Here is a 22,268-nt window from a genome sequence, read left to right as displayed (position 1 = left end):
CCGCCCCCTTCCAGCGGAGAGCCCCAGGGAACTCCGCCCCCTTCGCTCGTCCCGGCTCCGCCCCGCTCCCTCCACCGCGCGCGCAGCTTCAGCACCGTGGCCAGCGCCTCGGGCCCCGCGGCAGAGGCGCGTGCCGAGCGGCCGCCCCACCCACTCCACAAGGCGGCGCCTGGGAACTCTCTTCACCCTCCGGAGCCGGGCTGACAAGGACCGAAAGGGCGGGGCTGTGGTTGTCACCTTCCTCTCGCTCGGTGTCCTGCCGCCAAACCACTTCTGGAGCGCAGTCCCCAGCCCAGCGCATACTTCCCTGGTTCCCTATATGTCCTCCTGGAACCTCCAATCCCTCGGAGGCCGGCAAAGTCTTCCGGGTCACTGGTTTCTCCTCCCTATATCATTCAGGGCACAATTACTAAGAGCCTTCTGCGTACTGAGCCCTGTGTTGGAGGCAAGAACCATATACTAAAAAGGACGGGGCCCCTGCTCTCAAGGACAGTGAGGTATTTACATATATGTAAATATATATTTGAAATGCAGACTGATAGTGTGATAATAGAACCCACTACACAAAGAACGGTCCTTACGAGCCTTCTCAGACTTTAACATATGCTTTTTGTTCAACACAATGTCTTTCACTTCTTGTGTATGTTTTTGTTGCATATTTCTTTTTTTATTTACTTTTATAAGTATAGTTGATTTACAATGTTGTGTTAATTTCTGCTGTCACTCAAGGTACATATGTTCATTCTTTTTTATAGTCTTTTCCATTATGGTTTATATCTGTATATATATCTGTATATATGTCTGTATATATATATATATTTTTTTTTTTTTAATTTACTTATTTGGCTGTACTGGGTCTTAGTTGAGACACGTGGGATCTTCGGTGTGGCACACAGAATCTTTAGTTGCACCATTCAAACTCTTTGTTTTGGCATGCGGGAGTGGGGATCCAACCCAGGCCCCTGCGTTCAGAGAATGGAGTCTTAGCCACTGGACCAGCAGGGAAGTCCCTATCCCAGGATATTGAATGTAGTTTCCTGTTCTGTACGGTAGGACCTTCTTGTTTATCCATTCTGTAGAAATAGTTTGCCTCTAGTAACTCCAAATTCCCAGTCCATCCCTCCTCCTCCACACCCTTGCTTATTCCTTTCCCCCCCTCTTTTTCAAAATACCTGTATTTTTCCTAAATGTATAGGCAAATTCATGATTAATATACATACATAGGAAAATTCAAGAAAGTTACATAAAAGAATAAAAATCACTCATAACCCAAAAATGGGAGCTAAGGACAAACAAAATCATTTCACAAACATTCACTTCAGCTTTAGATAGATCTGAATTTGAGTCAGCACTTGTTAGCTGACTCAAGTTAGATGGTCAATTTTGAAATCAGATTGATTATATTCTTTGCAGCCAAAATGGAGAAGCTCTATATAGTCAGCAAAAACAAAACCAGGAGCTGACTATGGCTCAGATCATGAACTCCTTATTTCAAAATTCAGACTTAAATTGAAGAGAGTGGGGAAAACCACTAGACCATTCAGGTATGACCTACATCAAATCCCTTACAATTATACAAATAGATTCAAATGGAAGTGACAAATAGATTCAAGGGATTAGACCTGATAGAGTGCCCGAAGAACTATGGACAGAAGTTCGTGACATTGTACAGGAGGCAGTGATCAAGACCATACCCATGAAAAAGAAATGCAAAAAGACAAAATGGTTGTCTAAGGAGGCCTTACAAATAGCTGAGAAAAGAAGAGAAGCTAAAGGCAAAGGAGAAAAGGAAAGATATACCTGCTGCTGCTAAGTCACTTCAGTGTGTCCGACTCTGTGCAACCCCATAGACTGCAGCCCACCAGGCTCCCCTGTCCCTGGGATTCTCCAGGCAAGAACGCTGGAGTGGGTTGCCATTTCCTTCTCCAAAAGATATACCTGTTTGAATGCAAAGTTCCAAAGAGTAGCAAGGAGAGATAGGAAAGCCTTCCTCAGTGATCAATGCAAAGAAATAGAGGAAAACAATTGAATGGGAAAGAACTAGAGATCTCTTCAAGAAAATCAGAGATACCAAGGGAGCATTTCATGCAAAGATGGGCACAATAAAGGACAGAAATGGTACGGACCTAACAAAAGCAGAAGATATTAAGAAGAGATGACAAGAATACACAAAAGAACTATACTTCTTCATGACCCAGATAACCACCACGATGTGATCACTCACCTAGAGACAGACATCCTGGAATGCAAAGTCAAGTGGGCCTTAGGAAGCATCACTATGAACAAAGCTTTGGAGGTGATGGAATTCCAGTTGAGCTATTTCAAATCCTGAAAGATGATGCTGTGAAAATGCTGCACTCAATATGCCAGCAAATTTGGAAAACTCAGCAGTGACCAGAGGACTGGAAAAGGTCAATTTTCATTCTAATTGTTCTAATTCCATTCTAATTGTTCTAATTTCCAATTCTAATTTCATTCTAATCCCAAAGAAAGGCAATGCCAAAGAATGTTCAAACTACCACACAATTGTACTCATCTCATATGCCAGTAAAGTAATTCTCAAAATTCTCCAAGCCAGGCTTCAACAGTATGTGAACTTTCAGATGTACAAGCTGGATTTAGAAAAGGCAGAGGAACCAGAGACCAAATTGCCAACATCCACTGGTCGTCAAAAAAGCAAGAAAGTTCCAGAAAAACATCTATTTCTGCTTTATTAACTACACCAAAGCCTTTGACTATGTGGATCACAACAAACTGTGGGAAATTCTTCAAGAGATGGGAATACCAGACCGCCTTACCTGCCTCCTGAGAAACCTATATGCAGGTCAGGAAGCATCAGTTAGAACTGGACATGGAACAACAGACTGGTTCCAAATTGGGAAAGGAGTACATCAAGGCTGTATATTGTCACCCTACTTATTTAACTTATATGCAGAGTACATCAAGTGAAATGCCAGGCTGCATGAAGCACAAGCTGGAATCAAGATTGCTGGGAGAAATAGCAATAACCTCGGATATGCAGATGATACCACCCTTATGGCAGAAATCAAAGAAGAACTGAAGAGGCTCTTTGATGCAGGTGAAAGAGGAGAGCGAAACATCAGGCTTAAAACTCAACATTCAGAAAATGAAGATCATGGTATCAGACCCATCACTTCAATGCAAATAGATGGGGAAACAATGGAAACAGTGACAGACTTTATTTTTTTTGGGCTCCAAGATCACTGCACATAGTAATTGCAGCCATGAAATTAAAAGACACTTGCTCCTTGGAAGAAAAGCAATGACCAACCTAGACAGCATATTAGAAAGCAGAGACATTACTTTGCTGACAAAGGTCCGTCTAGTCAATGCTATGGTTTTTCCAGTAGTCATGTATGGATATGAGAGTTTGACTACAAAGAAAGCTGAGTGGTGAAGAATTGATGCTTTTGAACTGTGGTACTGGAAAAGATTCTTGACAGTCCCTTGGACTGTAAGGAAATCAAACCAGTCAATCCTAAAGGATATCAGGCCTGAATATTCATTGGAAGGAGTGATGCTGAAGCTGAAACTCCAATACTTTAGCCGCATGATGCAAAGAGCTGACTCATTGGCAAAGACCCTGATGCTGGGAAAGATTGAAGGCGGGAGGAGAAGGGGACAACAGAGGATGAGATGGCTGGATGGCATCACCAACTCAATGGACATGAGTTTGAGTGAACTCCAGGAGTTGGTGATGGACAAGGAAGCCTGGCATTCTGCAGTCCATGGGGTCGCAAAGAGACACAACTGAGTGACTGAACAGAACTTGAACTTGTTAACTGAGGGTTTAGCTTCCTGAGCCTCAGTTTATTCATTTATAAGATGAGTATGATAATAGTATCTATTACATATGGGTTAGGTAAAATAACATATGGAAAATGTTTAACCCAGGGCCTCACATATAAAAATGCTCAAAAAAGTTTATTATTATTATTATCTCTGTTGACATTTTGGTGTATTCCCCTCCTTCTGGACATATTGCTTTATACAGTTGTATAATAATGTATATACATTTGTGCTCAGTCGTGTTCAACTTTTTGTGACCCCATGAACTATATAGCCTGTGAGGTTCCTCTGTTCATGGGATTTTCCAGACAAGAATACTGGAGTGGGTTGCCATTTCCTTCTCCAGTTTACATTTAGTATCCAATTATTTTCACTTAGCATTTCACCATCAGTGTTTTCTCACATTACTAGTTTTTCAAAAACGTGATCTTTAATCTTTATGTAATTGTTTAATTATCCCCCTTCTTGGGGGTATTTCAACAGTTTCCCATTTTTCACTATTAAAAAGAACCCTGCCTTAAGCATATTGTGCTGTTAACCTGTGTTTCCTCTTAAATTTCTTCAGTTTTGTGATCAGTCCTCGCCATCAGATTGAAAGTTCAACAAGGCATGACCTGTATCTCCACCATCGGGCTGGGAGCTTCTCCAGAGTGGGGGCTGTATGTTCCCCCCTTCAGAAAAGGCCTGGGGCCAGGCTCTTCGGGACTAGCAGACACCTTTTGTTTAGCCTGATCAGCAGAACTTCCCCTGCCTTTCAGAGAAGGCTCTCCTGCTTTCTGAGGTTCCTATGAGACAGCCATCTCATGTAGATGGAATCAAACCGTCTGTGTTCTTTAGTCCACGGGTTTTCTCATTCAATATTATGGGGGATTTCTTTTTTTAAACTGTTTTATTTATTTGGCTGTGCTGGGTCTTAGTTGCAGCATGTGGAATCTTTTAGCTGTGGGATGTGGGATCTAGTTCCCTGAGCAGGGATCGAACACGGGCCCCCTGCATTGGGAGTGCAGAGTCTTACCCACTGGACCACCAGGGAAGTCCCTCATTCAGCATTATGTATGTGAGAGAAATGCCTGTGATCGAACGTGGGAATCAGAAATCGATTCTTTTTTGAGGGGGAAAAAGCCAAAGCAAAACACTCTTTAGATTGGGGAAGGGGTGGTTAGACCATATGAGGTTTGGATACAAAAAAGTCCTTAACTACTTCTTGCTTGTATTTTGGAAGCACAAACATTATCAAAGTTCTTTTTGCTATATTCTTTGTTTGGAATGGAAAAATCTGCATTCTTTCACCTCTGGAAAGGTGGCCATGACCTGCTGGCTATACTAGGACTGATGCATTTTGATAGAAAGAGCTCTTGGGTTCCAGTTCCTTCCCCAGCCTCCTCATCTTGACTTGGGAGAAGGAACAGTGTGGTGGAAGGGCCAGGACAAGCTCATGGGGAAAAGTGGTTGAAAACACTGAGCCCCATAAAAAAAAAATAAGAGAAGACTGTTTCTTTCATCAATGGCATTTCCAGGTGTCTGGAATTGGGTGGGCTTCTCTCATTTTGAGGACGTCCTTGTTGGTTTCTTCAGCTGCTCTTCTCTAGGCCACCCTCAGTGCTATAAGGGTGAAGGGTCGCTATGTTGCCTGAACACCCCCCATGTGTCAGGCACTTCCGTGGGGTTTCACATACACTGTCTTATTCAATCCTGACTTTCCTAAGAGCCACTGACCTCTTTGCCTCGATAAGAAAACAGGTTCATGGAGATTACAAATTTAAATAACCTGTCCAAGTGCGTGCAGCTAATTATGGTAAGTTTTGAAGTCAGGTCTGTCTGGATAAAGGCAACCCAGTCTGGGAACCTCCCCAAGTTGGCCGTCTTCCACTTCCTGGGGTGGGGAAGGGGTGCTCTGCTACAATGGCCAGCCCTCCAGGGAAAGCCGCTCCATCCCACACCTGAGCACACTCAGGCAGCTGTGCCCTTCCCAGCCTTCACCCTGGGCCAGCAGAGGCCAAAGGGACCTTTTCATCCTCAGCCAGGACTAACAACTGCTCAGGCACACACGTGGCCTTGGGTAGGGGACAGGGTGAGGAGACGAGTGGAAGCTTTATCGAAAGGGGCGAGTCTTTGATGCTGGCTGCAGATATTGAGTGAAGTGGAAAGGAAGCGGGAGAGAGTTGTTGGAGAAGGACCTCCTGAGAGTCCCAGAATCACTCCTACAGGCGTCCCCCGGGGGGAGGTTGGGAGGGCGGGACACCCAGAGCAGGACGCCCAGAGCAAGGCGGTACCCCCCTGCCAGCGACCACAGAGCCGGTCAGCCCCAGGCGCCTGGGCCTGCAGGAAAAGCCCAAGGGGGCCTGGGACCCCTCCTCCCCTGAGCCTGATACTGCCACATACCTGGGTTTGGGTGGGGTCAAAAGCAGGACCCAGACTCGGGTGAGGCAATAGAGGGGTCTAGGAGGGAAAGTTAAAGGAGGTGCTCACACTCTAGGTGTCTGTTGCCTCACCCAAGTCCCAGCCCTGCCAGGGAGCTCAAGGCACCAGAGGTGAATAACAGCAGTGAGCAGGTACTGCAGCTAACATGTACTGCTCATATTCGAAGCCCTGTTCCAGGCTATAGGTATTTTGTGTATAACATAACATAACATAATTTCGTGTTAATGCTCACAACTCTTATCAGTTGACAGGTAAGGAGACTGAAACAGAACTGGTAACTTGCCCAGCTAATACCTCCTACAGGCAAAGGTGCTCCTGAGTCCCCTCTCTTAGCCAGGCCACCATGTCACACAACCCCCAACACACACACACACACACACACACACACAAAAGGTACGGGTGCCAGGTGGCACCCAGTAGCTTATCAGGACCCCACCCCAGCAGGCTGGCCACAGCTGGGCCTCTGCCCATGGCAGGCCCTGTGGGACTGGGAAGGTGGGTCACATGTGCACAAGGCCTCTTTTATAGCCCCACCACCCCCTCTGGCTCTGTCTTTTGCCACCTGACCTGACCTGCCGGCTGCGACCTACACCAGCTGTGCCTGCTCATTATGGAGAAGGTCCTTGTCCTTCTGCTCGTCACCCTCGCAGTAGCCTATGCGGTTCCCGACCCCCGGGGAATCATAATCAACCTGGTAAGAGGGTCTTCCAGGCAGGAGGCATCTGGGCCCCCATTTGGGATATTTTTTAAGCTTGGCTTTTTGACCCCTGGTGGGTCAGCTGCCCAAGAGCTGGGAGGTAAAACATCTCTTCCTTGACTGCCCACCTCCTGTCTCCCTTGCCCCTTCCCCAGGGCCCCAGAGAAGGCCGATCAGTGTGGAGCATGCTCAGAGCATGGTTCAACCCGGTTGAGGGAACTTGATAAAAATCCAGAGCGGAGCTCCCTGGAGGTCCAGTGGTTAGGACTCCACACTTTCACTCCCGGGGGCACAGGTTCAATCTCTGGTTGGGGACCTGAGATCCCACAAGCCGTGAAACGAGGCAAGAAAAAAGAAAAATCCAGAGTGTTGGGCTCTCGTCCCGGAAACCCTGACTCAGAAGATCCAGTAGTTTAAAAAGCTTCCCCAGTGATTCTGGCTTCTGACCTACACTGACCAGTCCATCTCTAAATGCCTCAGGATTGCTTACTTATTTAGTCCTTGTAAGAACCACATGGGGCTTCCGAGGTGATGCTGGTGGTTAAGAACCCACCTGCCAGTGCAGATGTATGAGACGCAGGTTCGATCCCTGGGTCGGGAAGATCCCCTGGAGGAGGGCATGGCAACCCACTCCAGTATCCTTGCCTGGAGAATCCCAGGGACACAGGAGCCTGGTGGGCTACAGTCCAGAGGGGTTGCAAAGAGTCAAACACGACGGAAGTGACACCGCGTGTGCATATGCACACATGCGCGTGGACACACACACACACACACACACACGAGCCATGTGAGATAGGTACTATCATAATCAATCCCGTCTTCACATGGAAAGCTGACTTAGAGGAAGGTTAAGTCTCCTGCCTGAGGTCGCACAGCTGGAAAGCCTTGATCAGGGACTGGCGACCAACTGGCCCGCTCCAGAGCCAGGCTCTCCCCACTGTCCACATGGCCTTTCCACAAGAGGGCACTGCAAGAGCCCTTTGGATTAGGAACCCAGTTTGCAGGTTCTTAACTCAGGGCCAGGCGTGGGTTCAGAGGGGCCGGGATGGCCCTGCGATTACCTGTAAGAGTCTGTGGAGGGAGGAGTTTCCCAGGAGATGGTCCTCAACTTTCACAGGCTCCTTGAAGGACTGGGGGACCCAGGGAGGTTTGGAGACCCCCTTTGGGGGGCCACAGGTGACCATTCCAGATGGGAACACTGAGGCATAGAAGGGGACAGAGACTGGCCCAGGGTCACCCAGGGAGCTGGTAGCACAGCCAGTCCGAGGAGTTGGGTGTCCTGTCCCCACCCAGGGCTACTTTCACAATGCCACACTGCTTGTGTCTCATGCGGGTGGGTCAAGGGGTCGGGGTGGGCAGAGGCCTCCAGCCCCGGGGGTTGGATTTCTTCATACCAGCCCACCATGGTGTGAGGCCCTGTCGTCAGTAGCGGGTGGTGAGTTGGGGGTCTGCATGGACAGGGGACCAAAGGGAGGAGGCCGGGCTGACTGGCTGCCCCCTGGCAGGATGAGGGTGAGCTCTGCCTGAACAGCGCCCAGTGCACCAGCAAGTGCTGCCACCGGGAAGACGGCCTGAGCCTGGCCCGCTGCGCACCCAAGGCCAGCGAGAACAGCGAGTGCTCCGCCTTTGTGAGTGCCGGCGGGCAGGGTATTGGGGGGTGGCAGAGACAGCTGGGGAGGTACAGCTCAGCGTGGGGAGGGCCCTCGAGGCTTGGGGGTGGGCTCAGGGAAGAGGGTCAGTCTGGACACCGAATGCTGGAGGTGAAGGGAGGGCAGCACACTTCAAAGCCCTTTCCCATCCCATCCGCTCTCGAGCCTCACAACCGACCGGTGATGTGGGCGGGGCAGCGAGGTGTTACCCATCCTATTTCATGGGTGGGTAAACAGACGCTCCTCAGAGAGACCAAGTTAGTAAGAGCCACACAGTGGACAGCAGAACCCAGGTCCTCCAGGCCCACAGCACCCCCCGCACCCCCCCGAGGAGGCACGAAGGAGAAGCGCCATCTGGGGCAGCTGGCCCGCACAGTCTGTGACCACCCTGTCTCTGCAGACGCTCTATGGGATTTACTACAAGTGTCCCTGTGAGCGGGGCCTGACCTGCAACGTCGACAAAACCATCGTGGGCTCCATCACCAACACCAACTTTGGCGTCTGCCTTGATCTCGGACGTGCCACAGAGTAAGCAAGCTCACCCAGGGCCGGCACACCCCAGGACACTCCTCCACCAGGACCCGCTCCTGGCTGGCCACCGCCTCGACCAGCATCTCTGCCTTCTAACTGGGTTCTTGGCAATTAAAGCCCCTCTTGCAAACCTTCCCCAGTCACCTGGATACTCTTGCTGAGTCAGCGTCTTCCTTGCTGTTACATCAAGCTTCTTGCACATCAGGCAGGAGTCATCTGAAAAGGAGGAACAGGTCCAGGGGGCCAGACAGAACAAGGCTGACAGGCTGGAGACAAGGTTGTGAAACAAGACCAGTCAGGCTAGGAACCTCTCCGTTTCTAAGGAGCATTGCAGCTCCCTGGGAGGCCCTCCTTGCTCCCCAAGTTCTCAGGCAGGCAGGCAGACACGCATGCACACACACACACACACACATGCACACACACACATCTCTGGTGGGGAGTTATAATGGCCCATATTCTTTGCCCTGCATCAAAACTTACCAGTCCCTTCTCCTGGTCTCTCACCCCTTTCCTGGGCCAAACTCAGAGATGACAGCTAGCTGACACAGTCTATGTTAAAGAGATCACGAACAATCGCTGCAGCCTTACTCTGTGGCCAGCAAATTCTCACAACAGCCTTGGGAAGGAGAACTCATTGTCTCCCCTTTATAGATACAAGAAACTAAGGTTCAGAGTTGTTAAGTAACTTGCTCAATGTTATGTAATTAGAAAAAGTTGGCACTAAATCCACCCAACTCCACCCCCAACCCTTTATACAATTTCCTGTTCTTTCCCAGTTACTCACACTAAGACAAATGGGTGGAATTAAAAGGAAAGGGCTTCCCTGGTGGCTCAGACAGCAAAGAATCTGCCTGCAAATGCAGGAGACTGGGGTTTGATCCCTTGGTCAGGAAGATCCCCTGAAGAAGGGAATGGCAACCTACTCCAGTGTTCTTGCCTGGAGAATCCCATGGACAGAGGAGCCTGGTGGGCCACAGTCCATGGGGTCGCAAAGAACAACTGAGCGACTATCACTTTCACTTTCAAAAGGAATTTAGTTTTGACTTAATATAAAAACCTTATACCCACTGGAGCCATCAAACCTGGGCTTCCTTAGAGAGTCTTGGGATGCTGGGCACTCAGATGTGCAAGTGGAAGTTCAGTGACCCTCAGTGGCGATGCTGGAGAGGAGATTCACATAAATGGGGGAGGGTGAGCTGAATGAAACAGGTGCTCTGCCCGCCCCGGGATTCTGTAGTTCTGGGATAATGAATCCTCAAGAGTAACCATTAGGTTTATGCGATAAGTCTGGATTCAGCTGTGAATAAGGAAAACCCAAGTAATTATGGCACAAACAAAAGGGGCATATATTTCTCAGGCATGAAGAAGTCTGGAGATGAAAGTGTTGGCATGTGTTTGGGTGCCAGCTCCTCTCAGCCAATGCCTTCACAGGGGCTCCTAACATCAGATCCTCTCACCATCTGCTAAGTTAGAAAGCCTGGGGACAGAGGCTGGGTTGGGGATGGGGGCAAGGACAGAGTGCCTCTCTCGGGGTACCTCCTTATCTTCCCCTAATATTTCCAGGCTGACGTCTCCATATCTACACAGCTACAGCTGGGTCACCTGACCACCGCTAGCTGCAAGGGAGGCTGGAAAAGCAAGTATTGGGCAAAGAGAATGGGATTGCCACAACTGGCTTAGGCTAATTACAATCCTGCTCCAGGGCTGGGAATGTGGCCTGCCCAAACAATTCTGGGGTTTTGCAAGGAAGGGGGGCAATGGCTGCCAGCAACATTGCAAGCTTTTTATCTCAGTGATAGTGCATCATCTCTCCCTCCTAGCCCCTCCCCCTTGGGGGAGGCTCTGGGAACTGGGCAAAGGAACACACAGTCTGGGTGGCACAGGAGTAGGTGGAGAAGTGGGAGGAGGCAACGAAGAGCGATCATTAAAAGAAAGCTTTCTCAGCTGGCTTCTTTTTTTCAATTTTCTTACAATGGCTATAGATGATTTTAAACTATTTCTGATTCTTTGGAAATATACAAGTCAGGTCCAGCTGGCAGGGATACCTGTTATCCAGGCCGAGGAATGCCAGGGAAAGGCGGCACTTTGACCTCAGCCTTGAGGGCTGCTCTGGGGGCAGCCCCCACCTTCAGCACAACCCAGCTCGGGGGCCCTCGACTTGTGCACAGCAGAGGAGCCTGGGCATAAAGGACCTTCTCACCCAGCTGCTCTGAGTCTGTGCCTCTGGTCACCTCCTCCAGGCTGACCTCTAGGGTTGCACAGTGCCCTCATCACTCCGCCCCTGGCATTGGCTTTCCCCTGTTATCCCACCTGCCAGTCCTAAGTGGATGAACACTGAGAGGGGGCCCCATCTCCTCTCCTTAAATCCTCTCATGGGTCAATCAGCTCCCCTCTCCAGCACACTCAGTTCCTCTCTCAGTCCACTTCCTCCCAGGAAGCCACAGCAGAACTCCTGGGGCTTGGGATGAGGGTGGTTAAGGCAGAGGAAGACCCAGGATTAGGGCCAGACCTAAACTGTGCCATTGACCGTGCTTCTTCAGGGTCTGCTGAGAAGACCCCCGGAGAACGGGAACCCATGTTAGAAAAAGAAGCATCGCCGGACCCCATCCCTGCCCCACCATCCAGGATTCCACGCCCCTGGGGGGAGGAACCCACCTTGGGTCTGTCCGAAGTCTCCCCCAGCAGAGAATTCCCCAGTTGTTTCCGCCCACCTACCCCTCCCTCCTTCCCCTGGCCCCTGGGTGCGCTCCAGTTCCGCCTTCTGTGGGTCTCTCCCCCTCAGCTCCCCCGAGGCCCCGACACCCACCCCTGGGTACACGTCCTGCCCTTGGACCCCCTTACGGTGCAGTACAACTCGCAGTTCTCAGCAGACCGGCGGCAGCACCCACTCTTGCACCCCTTCTTCTGGAAGCAAATCTCCCCCGTGTCCTGCGGGGAGACAGCCTGGCCTGCCTCCTTCTCCCACACCGCCCCCTCCACCTGCCAGGCTGGGCAGTCTCTCAGGCCCCAGGGGCGTCTGTGTGGCTGGGGTTCGGGGGACACAAGGTGTCCGTGGGACCTGACTTGTGCCTAGAGGGGACTAAGCAGTTTTGGAAGATTTGCCCACAGTGTCCCCCAAATAGGTAGCTTCTCCCCTGGTGCACAGGAGAGTGGGCCAGACCCACCTGCCTGCCCCACAGAATTGTCATCTGCACCCCCCAGACGTGCACACGCTCACACGTCAACGGTCCCCAGGGCTGGGGCTTATGACATTATCACTGCCATCCATCAGCCCTCTGTCCGACAATGTCAGTAGTCTTTCAAGGAGCAAATACTGAGCGCCTACTGTGTGCAGGCCCTGGGGCTCCAGCTGAAACAAAACCAACAACTGCCTGCCCTGCTCCGCGTGTCCCGCCCCGGGAGCCCTGTCTGGCTGCTTCCCTCTCCTGCCCCAGGCTGCAGCCCTCTCGGACACCCAGCTGGAGCAGGCCCATCACCTGGGTTTGCCGTGTTCACATCGTATATGACTCTGAATTTATCTTCTTTATCCTGTTTTTAAATTTTTCTATCCCCCTCAACTCCAGGAAGGCAGTGATTTTTGCACTCATGATCACAGTTCTATTTCTCACACACAGTAGGTGCTGACAGCAGAACTGCTGAATAAAGAATACTGTAATGTTCCTTTGACCTCTCTAACCTCTTCTAACATTTCCATTCTCTCTCACTCCTCTTTGCTGTTTCTGAATATGCCAGGCAAGGTCCCTCCCTAGACTTTTGCCCTGGCTGTTCCTCCACCTGGGCAACTCCTTCTCCTGCCTGCCTGGCTCCCTTTAGGAAAGGCCTGGTGGTTCAGATGGTAAAGAATTTGCCTGCAGTGTGGGTTTGATCCCTGGGTTGGGAAGATTCCCCTGGAGAAGGAAATGGCGACCCACTTCAGTATTCTTGCCTGGAGAATCCCACGGAGAAAGGAGCCTGGCAGGCTGCAGTTGATGGAGTCGTAGAGAGTAGGACACGACTGACTGACTAATCCTCATTCACTCCCTTTAGATCTTTGCTTAAATTTCGCATTGTTAGTAATGTCTTCCCTGAATACCCTCTCCTCACACCACAACTCCTGAAGCCCCTTTCTTATTTTTTTTTTTTTGTCCTCAGATGTTGATCACGTGGCATATATTAATATTTTACTTATTTACCCCCTACAGTAGAACGTCAGCTCTCCCAGGGCAAGGATTTTTGTGTCTTGTTCACAGACCTATCGCTAGCACCTAGCAAAATCCTTTATATGTACTAAGTGCTCAATAAAACGTGAGGGGAGACGAACGTCTATGACTCTTACCAGACGTGAGCGAGCTTGGAAAGGAGTGCTCTGTTGCGTTCACCTCTGCAAGACCATCAGCGGTGCCCCAGCAGGGCTCCCATGATCCAGATGAGCTTTCTTTGTCCCCCCAAACACCCAGCACTCCCTGCTGCCCCCCAACTTCCAGCTTTCACCCACAGAAGCCTCTGGGTCCACCCACCCTTCCCAAACAGAGTCTTAGGATAGTGGTAGATAGTGTACCCTCTAGGTTCCCTCCCAAACTTTTGATTTCCTCCCCAGTGAGGAGGAAGAAAAAGGAGAGGAGGAAGTGGAGGACCAGGAGCAGCCGCCTCTATGTTCCAGCTAAAAACCCTGCATCTTCCACGTGACTGAGGCCTGGTGGGTAGGTAATGAGGTATGAATGCCCAGTCCTGGGCTTGAGAGGGAGAGGCCAACAGTGCCAGCTCCCAGACCAAAGGGACAGAGGACCAAGCAATGGGGATGAAGCAGATGTTCCCCAAGCTGCTTCCTGGACCGTCCACTGTGCTTGTCTTGCTGCTGGCAGAGTAGCCAGTCCATGTGCTTGGGCTCTGGCACCAGCAAGATAGATCTGGATTCAGATAGCTCTGCTATCTACTGGCTGTGTGCTTTTGGCGGACTTCTAAACCTCTTTGAACCTAGTTTCCCCATCTGCAAAATAGGACATAATAACAGTATATCATAGGAGTGACGCAATGCTTAAATAACAGGTATTTTACTATGAGTAGGCACCCAATCAATAGAGGCTGTTGTCATTATCTATACAGTTAGAAGGTCTCAGAACGATCTCAAAAGACTCTCTCATCCTATCTGATTGTATATTACTGTTAACAAATAGCATTGTGAATATTTGTTTCACAGATGAGGTGACTAAGGCCCAGAGAAGTCGCCAAACCTCCCAAAGTCACCAAGCTATCAAACAACAGAAGATTAGACTCTGGTTTTTACCTTTCCACTCCCTACCTCCGGAGACCTTCAATGAGAATTTCAGTAACTCCCCCTCCTGTGAAAGTGCGGTCACCTGAACACATTTCTGTGGGCCTTCTCGGTGAGCACGAGGATTACAAGCTCAGAACACACAAACTGGGAGTGGGTCTGGCGGCAGATAATCAGAACAAAGTGCCTGAGTCTTGAGAATGGAAACAGGTGGTAATGCTGTGGGTAGAGGGGCAAGACATTCTAACATACAGTAATCATGGCAGGAAAGGAAACACTGCGGAAACAGACCACCCAGGAGGCACAGAGGCTTAACACAACACAAGTGGGTGTCTTGCTTGTGCAAAGTCAGCTCTAACATACAATAATCATGGCAGGAAAGGAAACGCTGCGGAAACAGACCACCCAGGAGGCACAGAGGCTTAACACAACACAAGTGGGTGTCTTGCTTGTGCAAAGTCGGCTGTGAATCAGGACATTCTCCAGGGCCACCATCCACCATGTGGTGACTGAGCCATTCAGGCCTCTCCCAGCCACAGAGCTTCCCTTGGTCACCCAGCCATGGCAGGGAACGAGAACTGGAGAAACTGAAGTCATAGTTTCTGAAAATCAATTGAGCAATCCACGTTTTCTGGGTGCCTCTTGGAGGATGAAATCAACCCCCACCCAGAACTGGTTTGGATGTTGGAATGGATGATGTCACATATATCAAAACAGTATGAAAAGGTTTACTACTCAAATAATGGACCTTTCCGGAGACAGCAGGGCAGGCGCAAGGGGGTCTGAGTGGTAAGGATGAAGGGGTGGGCGGCTTTGACTTTTACTGCAGCTAGGAGATGGGGCCAGGGTGAGGGTTCTCCCAAGCAGGCTGGGGTTTGTGTAGTTTGCTTCTCCCACCAGCACCAAGGGAGGGAGGGGGCTATTATTGGCTGGCCTAGATGTGGGGCAAAAGGGGTGTGAAGGCTCAGAAGATATCATTGCCCAATCAAAAATGGAGTCTTCCTTGGCACTTCCCTAGCCATCTATCAGTTAGGGCTCCATGTCTCCCCTGTAAGGGGCATGAGTTCCTTTCCTGATCAGGGAACTAAGATCCTGCAAGCCATGCAGCATGCCCCTCCCCCAAAGAAGTCTCCCTACCTGAAATCATAAAATTCTAGAAGAAAACATAGACAAGTGTTTGCACTGGTCTTTGCAGTATCTTTCTATTAATAGTTGTGACTCTTCAGGCAAGGGAAACAAAAGCAAAAATAAACAAATGGGACTATAGCAGATAAAAACTTACTTATGCACAGCAAAGGAAATCTTCAGGAAAAAAATGAAAAGACAACGTACTGAAAATGGGAGAAGATATTTGCAAATGATATGTCCAATAAGGAGTGACTATCCAAAATATATGAAGAACTACAAATCAAGAACAAAACAACCTGATTAGAGCTGCCTAAGGCAATGGCACCCCACTCTAGTACTCTTGCCTGGCAAATCCCATGGACGGAGGAGCCTGGTGGGCTGCAGTCCATGGGGTCGCTAGGAGGCGGACACAACTGAGCGACTTCCCTGTCACTTTTCACTTTCATGCATTGGAGAAGGAAATGGCACCCCACTCCAGTACTTTTGCCTGGAAAATCCCATGGACAGAGGAGTCTGGTAGGCTGCAGTCCATGAGGTCACTAGAGTCGGACACGACTGAGTGACTTCACTTTCACTTTTCACTTTCATGCATTGGAGAAGGAAATGGCAACCTACTCCAGTGTTCTTGCCTGGAGAATCCCAGGGACGGGGGAGCCTGGTGGGCTGCCATCTATGGGGTTGCACAGAGTCGGACACGACTGAAGCGACTTGGCAGCAGCAGTAGCAGCAGCAACAGTCATTAGCTCTGGGTCCTGGGAGCCAAGCTCTCCTGGCTTATTAAAAAAATAATAAAGGGTTTTGTGACAGCAAATTGCTCCCACATTTTGTCCTTTTGTCCTTTAATAACAGAACTCCCCAAGCTTTAGCTGGGCACATGGATGTCCAGATGAAAACTACATTTCCCAGCCTCCCTTGCAGCTAGCTGCAGCCACGTGACTAACTTTTGCCTGAAAGTGAACGTGTTAGTCTCTCAGTCTTGTCTGACTCTTTGTGACTCCATGGACGGTAGTCAGCCAGGCTCCTCTGGCCATGGAATTTTCCAGGCAAGAATACTGTGGTGGATTGCCATTTCCTTCTCCAGGGCATCTTCCTCACCCAGAGATTGAACCCAGGTCTCCCACACTGCAGGCAGATTCTTTACCATCTGACTAGTGGCTCACCAACTTTTGCCTAGTGGGGTATAAGTGAAAGTAATTCCTGCTGCCCTTTTAGGAAGGGTGAGCTGCCTGCTGCCCCTCTACCCCCTTTCATCTAACTGGAAGGTGGACCCAGCAGGTATGGTGGTGCACTATCTCTGACTATAGAAGGAAAGAAACAATCTGAGGCAGAGCTTCCCAACTAGTGTGTCTGGAGATGTGGATGCCTTCTGCCCTCAGGAGAGCCTCTTTAGGGCCCCGAGACCCTTCTACTCTTATGCCAAGGTGCTATATCAAAGTGAATCAGCTATATGTATGTGTGTGTGTATATATATATATATATATCCCCTCTTTTTTGGATTTCCTTCCTATTGAGGTCACCACAGAGCCTTGAGTAGAGTTCCTTGTGTTATACAGTAGGTCCTCCTTGGTTATCTATTTTATACATAGTAGCAAGTCATTGCTGTTTTTAAAAATATTTTGGTGACATGAGGGAAATGATTGAGATACAATGAGATAGGAGAAAAAGAAATTTATGATCTCGGGGTGATCCAAAAGATCTCTGTATTACACTGTGTTTATGTCAAATGAGGAGTGGTGAGTGGGTCCAGGGCAAGGTGACCCCGAGGCAGACTGAACTGGGGTTGAGGTAGAGACTCAGCGTTCCAGTCTGACCCAGGAGAGTGGGTCAGGGTTGAGTATGCAGACTAAGCAGACTAATCCAACTAGAATCAGTCTTAGGATGTTTGCTGAGAATTGTGACACAGATGTTTCCTTTCTCTGGGGAGCCTGATTTCTCCATATGTGAGGTGGATTTGTGGTTAAGAGCCTGCCCTGTGGAGCAAGACAGCCTGGGGTCCAACCCCAGCCCCACCCCTACTCGGACACTTTGAGCCTCAACAGCCTATTCTTAAACTAGGGATAATTATAGTACCTACTACAACTTTGTTGTGACAATAAGATGAGTTGATACAGATAAGAAAACACACTGCACAGTGTCTGGAACATAGTAAGTGCTTGATAAATCTTAACTGTTATTATTACCTGACGCCTGGAACTTTTACAGCTACTGGGAAGGAATCCAGCCAGAGGGCCATGGAGCTACTGGACTCAACCCGACCCGAGGCCAACCTGCTACTGCACTTCCAGTTCTGACCACCAGTGAATTCCCTCAGCATCCAGACCGTTTGCAATTGTTTTATTTTTTTGGATACTTGCAGCAGAAAATACACCATGGTGAGACTTGGGTAAGTCATGTAGCTCTGTGAGCCTCAGTTTCTTTATTTTTAAACATTTATTTGATTGAAGTATAGTTGATGTACAATGCTGTGTTAATTTCTGCCGCACAGCAAAGTGATGCAGCTATACATCATATATATTCTTTTTTCATATTCTTTTCCATTATGGTTTATCACAGGATAGAGTTCCCTGAGCTATATAGTAGGACCTTGTTGCTTATTCATTCTATACATAATAGTTTGCATCTGCTGCTGCTACTGCTGCTAAGTCGCTTCAGTCGTGTCCGACTCTGTGCGACCCCATGGACTGCAGCCTACCAGGCTCCTCTGTCCATGAGATTTTCCAGGCAAGAGTACTGGGGTGGGGTGCCATTGCCTTCTCCAAGTTTTCATCTACTAATCCCCAAATTCCAATCCATCCCTTTGCCCTCCCCTAGCAACTACACCCCCACAAGCCCACGCCCTTCCCACAGTTTCCCCCTGAGACCACCAGGCTTCCAGGCAGGGCCAAACCATGGGAAGCTCTATCGTGTCTCTTCTTTCAGAACAATCCCTATCCGGTTCCCTCTCCCAGGAAGCACAGACAGAGACCAGAGCCAGGAAATGACTTTAATGTCTTTGAGCAAGATGAGGCCCCTCAAGGAGGGGCGGGAGGAGGGTGTTAGTGACCAGACTGCGTCCTCCTCTAAATCAAACGGCACCTACGGCTACAGTCTGGGTCCTTTTGTATGCATTTCAGGCCTACTCGGCAGGGACAAACGATGTTGATGGCCCTCCTGGTCTGCAGAAAATGGGTGAGAGAGTTGAAAGCCACCAAGGAGCAGGGAAGAAGGAGGCTTAAACTTCTTGGGGAGCAGAAGCAAGAGCCCAAGTGATGGAATGAGACAGACTTGAGGTCTGACAGCTCTACAGCTCATAACATTGTGGCCTCAGGCAAGCTTCTTTGTCTTAGTTCCCTCATCTGTCAAATGGGAATACTAAGGGACTTCCCTGGTGGTCCAGTGGCTAAGACTCTTAGCTCCCAATGCCGGGGCCCAGATCCCTGGTCAGGGAACTAGATCCCAAATGCTGCAGCTAACAGTTCATATGCCAGAACTAAAGATTCCCCCATGCCAGGATCTTTAGACCTAGTACAGTCAAACAAATAATTTTTTTAAGGAAATAATAGTAACCCCATTTGTCATTGAGGGAATTAAAACGAAGTAGATTAAGTGCCCATAATGAAAAGACCCTCTGGCTACTTCAGTTGTAGTTAGGCCACAGGAGGGACCTGGCTGTCTTCCTGAGCACTGGCAGTTCTCCAGACAGAGAGATGGAGACTGAGCCCAGCCTCCCTAGAAAGTTTTGGGCCCAGGGCCAGAAAAAAGGCAAGAACAAGATGCACTGTACGTTCTGCTCCTTGCATTTCCACCAGCTGATAACAACCATGTTCACTGAGCACCGTCATTGCCAGGATCACATACTTTTCCCAACAAGCTGGTCGGGGGGGTACCTTAGTCCCATTTTACAGATGAGGAAACTAAGGCTCAGAGAGCAGAAATGATCTGTCTAAGGTCACAAAGACAGGGGTTGGTAAAGCCAGGGTTTAAATTCAAATCCAATCCCAAAACCGTCAACCTGCCTGGGCAGCTCCTCTCGAGAAATTCAGTCATTGCAGCAGCGTGGTAGGGATGGATTGGGAGGTCTTTTCCCACCTGCTCTGTGGCAGTGATGTTAGAGTAGAGATACTCATTCATGCAATAAACGTTTGTTGAGCAACTGCTATGTGCAGGCACTAAGCTGGGGGGTAGGGGGTTCCAAAGTGAATATGCTTTAATCCTGCTCTCGCAGAGCTCTGACCAGTGGTGGAGGCAGACAGAAGACAGGCAAATCAGGGAGATACATGCTCTGCTGAGGGTGTGGGTCCCGAGGGTATGCGAGTTCCAAGGAGGGAAGGATTCTTGGAGGAGGCGCCTGGAGTTGCATTGCAGGACGATCAGGAGTTTGCCAGGTGGAGAGGGGGGAAAGGATGCTTCAAGCAAAGGGTGAAAAAAAAGGTGCGGCCATGCGGGGTTTTTGAACCATCTCCACCCTACGAACCAGCAGGGGCTGCCCCACGGGGGCAGGGTCTCACCTGGGGCAAGCACGTCATGGTTATTCTGGCCCGAGGGGCACAGAAGGCGCCACCAGAGTCCAAGTTGATGAGACAGCAGTCACTGAAACACTCAGAGTGGTGGGAGCACCTAGCCCCATTTGCCTGTGGGGACAACCCCTAAGTCACCAGCTCTCTGGCCATGTGTGTGTGTGGGGGGTCCCCTGACACTGCCAAAGCCCCATGGATCCAGAAAGAGAAGTCCTAAAGAAGTTCACCCCCACGTCCCAACCCCCACTGCACTCAGAGGAGCAGGGGAGAGGAAGGGGGAAGTTAGGACTTTTCCCTCTGCTTCTTTCCTGGGGGACCCCTCACCTCTGTGGGTCCCAAAGGGTCACCTGTGTTGAAGGACCAAATACTCCCCATCACACTTTAGTGGGGGATGTGGAAGGGACAGAGAATGCGGTGGAGAGGAAGACGAGGAAGGAAAAGGAGGAAAGAGCTGCGTGCCTACAAGGGCATGGAGAGGGGCAGACGCTAGGGCAGGTGTGCAAGCGTGACTTGGGGCAGGACTGAGTGTCCCAGGAGGGGAGGGGAGGGGGCTAGGCAGGGGAGGGGAGGGGGAGGAGGCTGCTGGTTATAAGGCCACTTTCTTATACCTCCAGAGCCACTAGGGAGGTGAAGCAAGGGCTTTGAGTCCTTTGGGAGCACACCAAGCTTCCAGCCTGAGAAGAAATCCCCAGTAGGGGGTGGTCCCCTCCCGCCCCTCCCCCCTACCTCGGCCCCGTCCCCCACTTCTCTCTCCAAACCCAACTGGCCCCTTCTAGATGGAGAGCGATGCCCCGGCCACCACCCTCGCCTAGAACGGAAGGTTCAAAATGTTTCTTGGCTCACCTTTGTAGACCCCTTTTTAAAGAGCGCGAACTCTCCCCAGCAGGGGAGCAGGACCCCCGAGAGGAGAAGCGCGATGGCCAAGGCCATAGGCTTGGGAGGCAGAGGTGCAGCGGCTCCGCGAAGCCCGAGGGGCGGTGGGGAGAAACCCCTTGGCGGCCTCGTGACCGGTGCCCCCGCGGCCGCCCTGGGCTGGAGGCGGAGGGTGAGGGAGTTAATGGTCACAGGCCGCTCGGGAGCCGAGGCCAAACCCCGCGGAAACCCTTTCTAGCTCCCAGGAAGCTCCTGGCCCGGGAAAAAGAATGAGACCCTGATTCAGGCTTTGACAGGCCAGATGATCGGATTTTGGGGGCCCTGGGGCCTTCCGTGCGTAATACTTACAAGTAAAAACTTAAAACTGTAAAGTAAGACTTTATCTTGCAAAATTATGCAAATGTATATGCTGAAATGAAAACAGCTGGCTTCTTGATATTCGGACTCTCTCTCTGCCTTTGCCGCAACTACCTACCTCCTGGCCTACCCTATTTGAACAAGCCAGCCCGGACCTCTGGTGTTTCCCATACCCTCTCCAGGCCCAGACATGTGGTCTGTAAGAATCAGGAGCCAAGAGAAGATGACCTGTAAGACCTAGAGGTCTCCCAGTTCTAAGAAGTCGATGAAGTGTCTAAGAATCTGTGAATCGTATGTGACTCAGCCATCTTGGTATGAGGGCAGGATGGAGGACCGGCAGACTGGGAAGGAAAAGGAGGGTTCTTTCGGGAGAGCTGCAGGCAGCAATCATGGGCCCTGGGGGAGGCAAACTTGCTTCATCTCTTCCCTCTGGATGAAACTCCCACCTCATCTCACCCTGGGCTGCTTCTCTGCTTTTAAAATTTGGCTCCTGGATTTCCCCAGTGGTCCAGTGGTTAAGAATCCACCTACCAATGCACGGTCATAGGTTCGATCCCCACTTGGAGAAGATCCCACATGCCGCAGGGCAACTACTAAGCCGGGCACCACAACCACTGAGCCGGCTCCCTAGAGCCTGTGCTCTGCAACAAGAGAAGTCACCACAGTGAGAAGCGCACGCACCCCCTCTAGAGAGCAGCCCCCACTCTGCAACCAGAGAACGCCCGCGAGCAGCAAGGAAGACTCAGCACAGACAAAAGTAAATAAAGATAATACAATTTTTAAAATATATGTAAAATTTGGCCCTTAAGATCTGAGGAGCCCTGACTTGATGGGGTGCCATAGACTGAGTTGTTCCCCCCTCCCGCAAGTTCATAAGTTGACACCCTATCCCCCAGTGTGATGAGATTTGGGGGTGGGGCCTTTGGGACATAATCATGGTTAGATGAAGCCATGAGGGTCCCCTCAGGATGGGATTAGCACCCTCATGAGAAGGGACCCCAGAGAGCTTACTGTCTCTTTCTCTCTGCCATGTGAGGACCCCGTGAGAAGGCAGC

General features: G+C 50.1%; 3 protein-coding genes across 3 annotated transcripts; 1 reads left to right on the top strand and 2 right to left on the bottom strand.

The window, feature by feature from the left end:
- Window positions 1-6,343: 6,343 nt before the first annotated feature.
- On the top strand, window positions 6,344-9,182 carry CLPS (colipase). The gene is made up of 3 exons (XM_019985404.2): window positions 6,344-6,925; window positions 8,434-8,556; window positions 8,978-9,182. The coding sequence occupies exons 1-3, from the start codon at window positions 6,842-6,844 to the stop codon at window positions 9,107-9,109; spliced, it is 339 nt and encodes a 112-aa protein (XP_019840963.2). The 5' UTR covers window positions 6,344-6,841; the 3' UTR covers window positions 9,110-9,182.
- Window positions 9,183-10,415: 1,233 nt separating this feature from the next.
- Window positions 10,416-17,858, bottom strand: CLPSL1 (colipase like 1). The gene is given in 3 exon segments (XM_070778399.1): window positions 10,416-11,153; window positions 11,915-12,132; window positions 17,838-17,858. Coding segments are annotated over 3 exon segments (360 nt in total). The 3' UTR covers window positions 10,416-11,032.
- A 468-nt stretch (window positions 17,859-18,326) lies between these two features.
- CLPSL2 (colipase like 2) lies at window positions 18,327-20,913 on the bottom strand. The gene is made up of 3 exons (XM_019985189.2): window positions 20,827-20,913; window positions 19,975-20,097; window positions 18,327-18,642 (listed from the first exon to the last, which is right to left on the bottom strand). The coding sequence occupies exons 1-3, from the start codon at window positions 20,911-20,913 to the stop codon at window positions 18,547-18,549; spliced, it is 306 nt and encodes a 101-aa protein (XP_019840748.2). The 3' UTR covers window positions 18,327-18,546.
- Between the last annotated feature and the right edge of the window lie 1,355 nt (window positions 20,914-22,268).

This window comes from Bos indicus, chromosome 23 (genome assembly GCF_029378745.1).
Source record: "Bos indicus isolate NIAB-ARS_2022 breed Sahiwal x Tharparkar chromosome 23, NIAB-ARS_B.indTharparkar_mat_pri_1.0, whole genome shotgun sequence".
NCBI classification, from domain to species: Eukaryota; Metazoa; Chordata; class Mammalia; order Artiodactyla; family Bovidae; genus Bos; species Bos indicus.
Note: the sequence above shows the minus strand (reverse complement) of the source record. Positions and strands in the feature narration are given on the sequence as shown.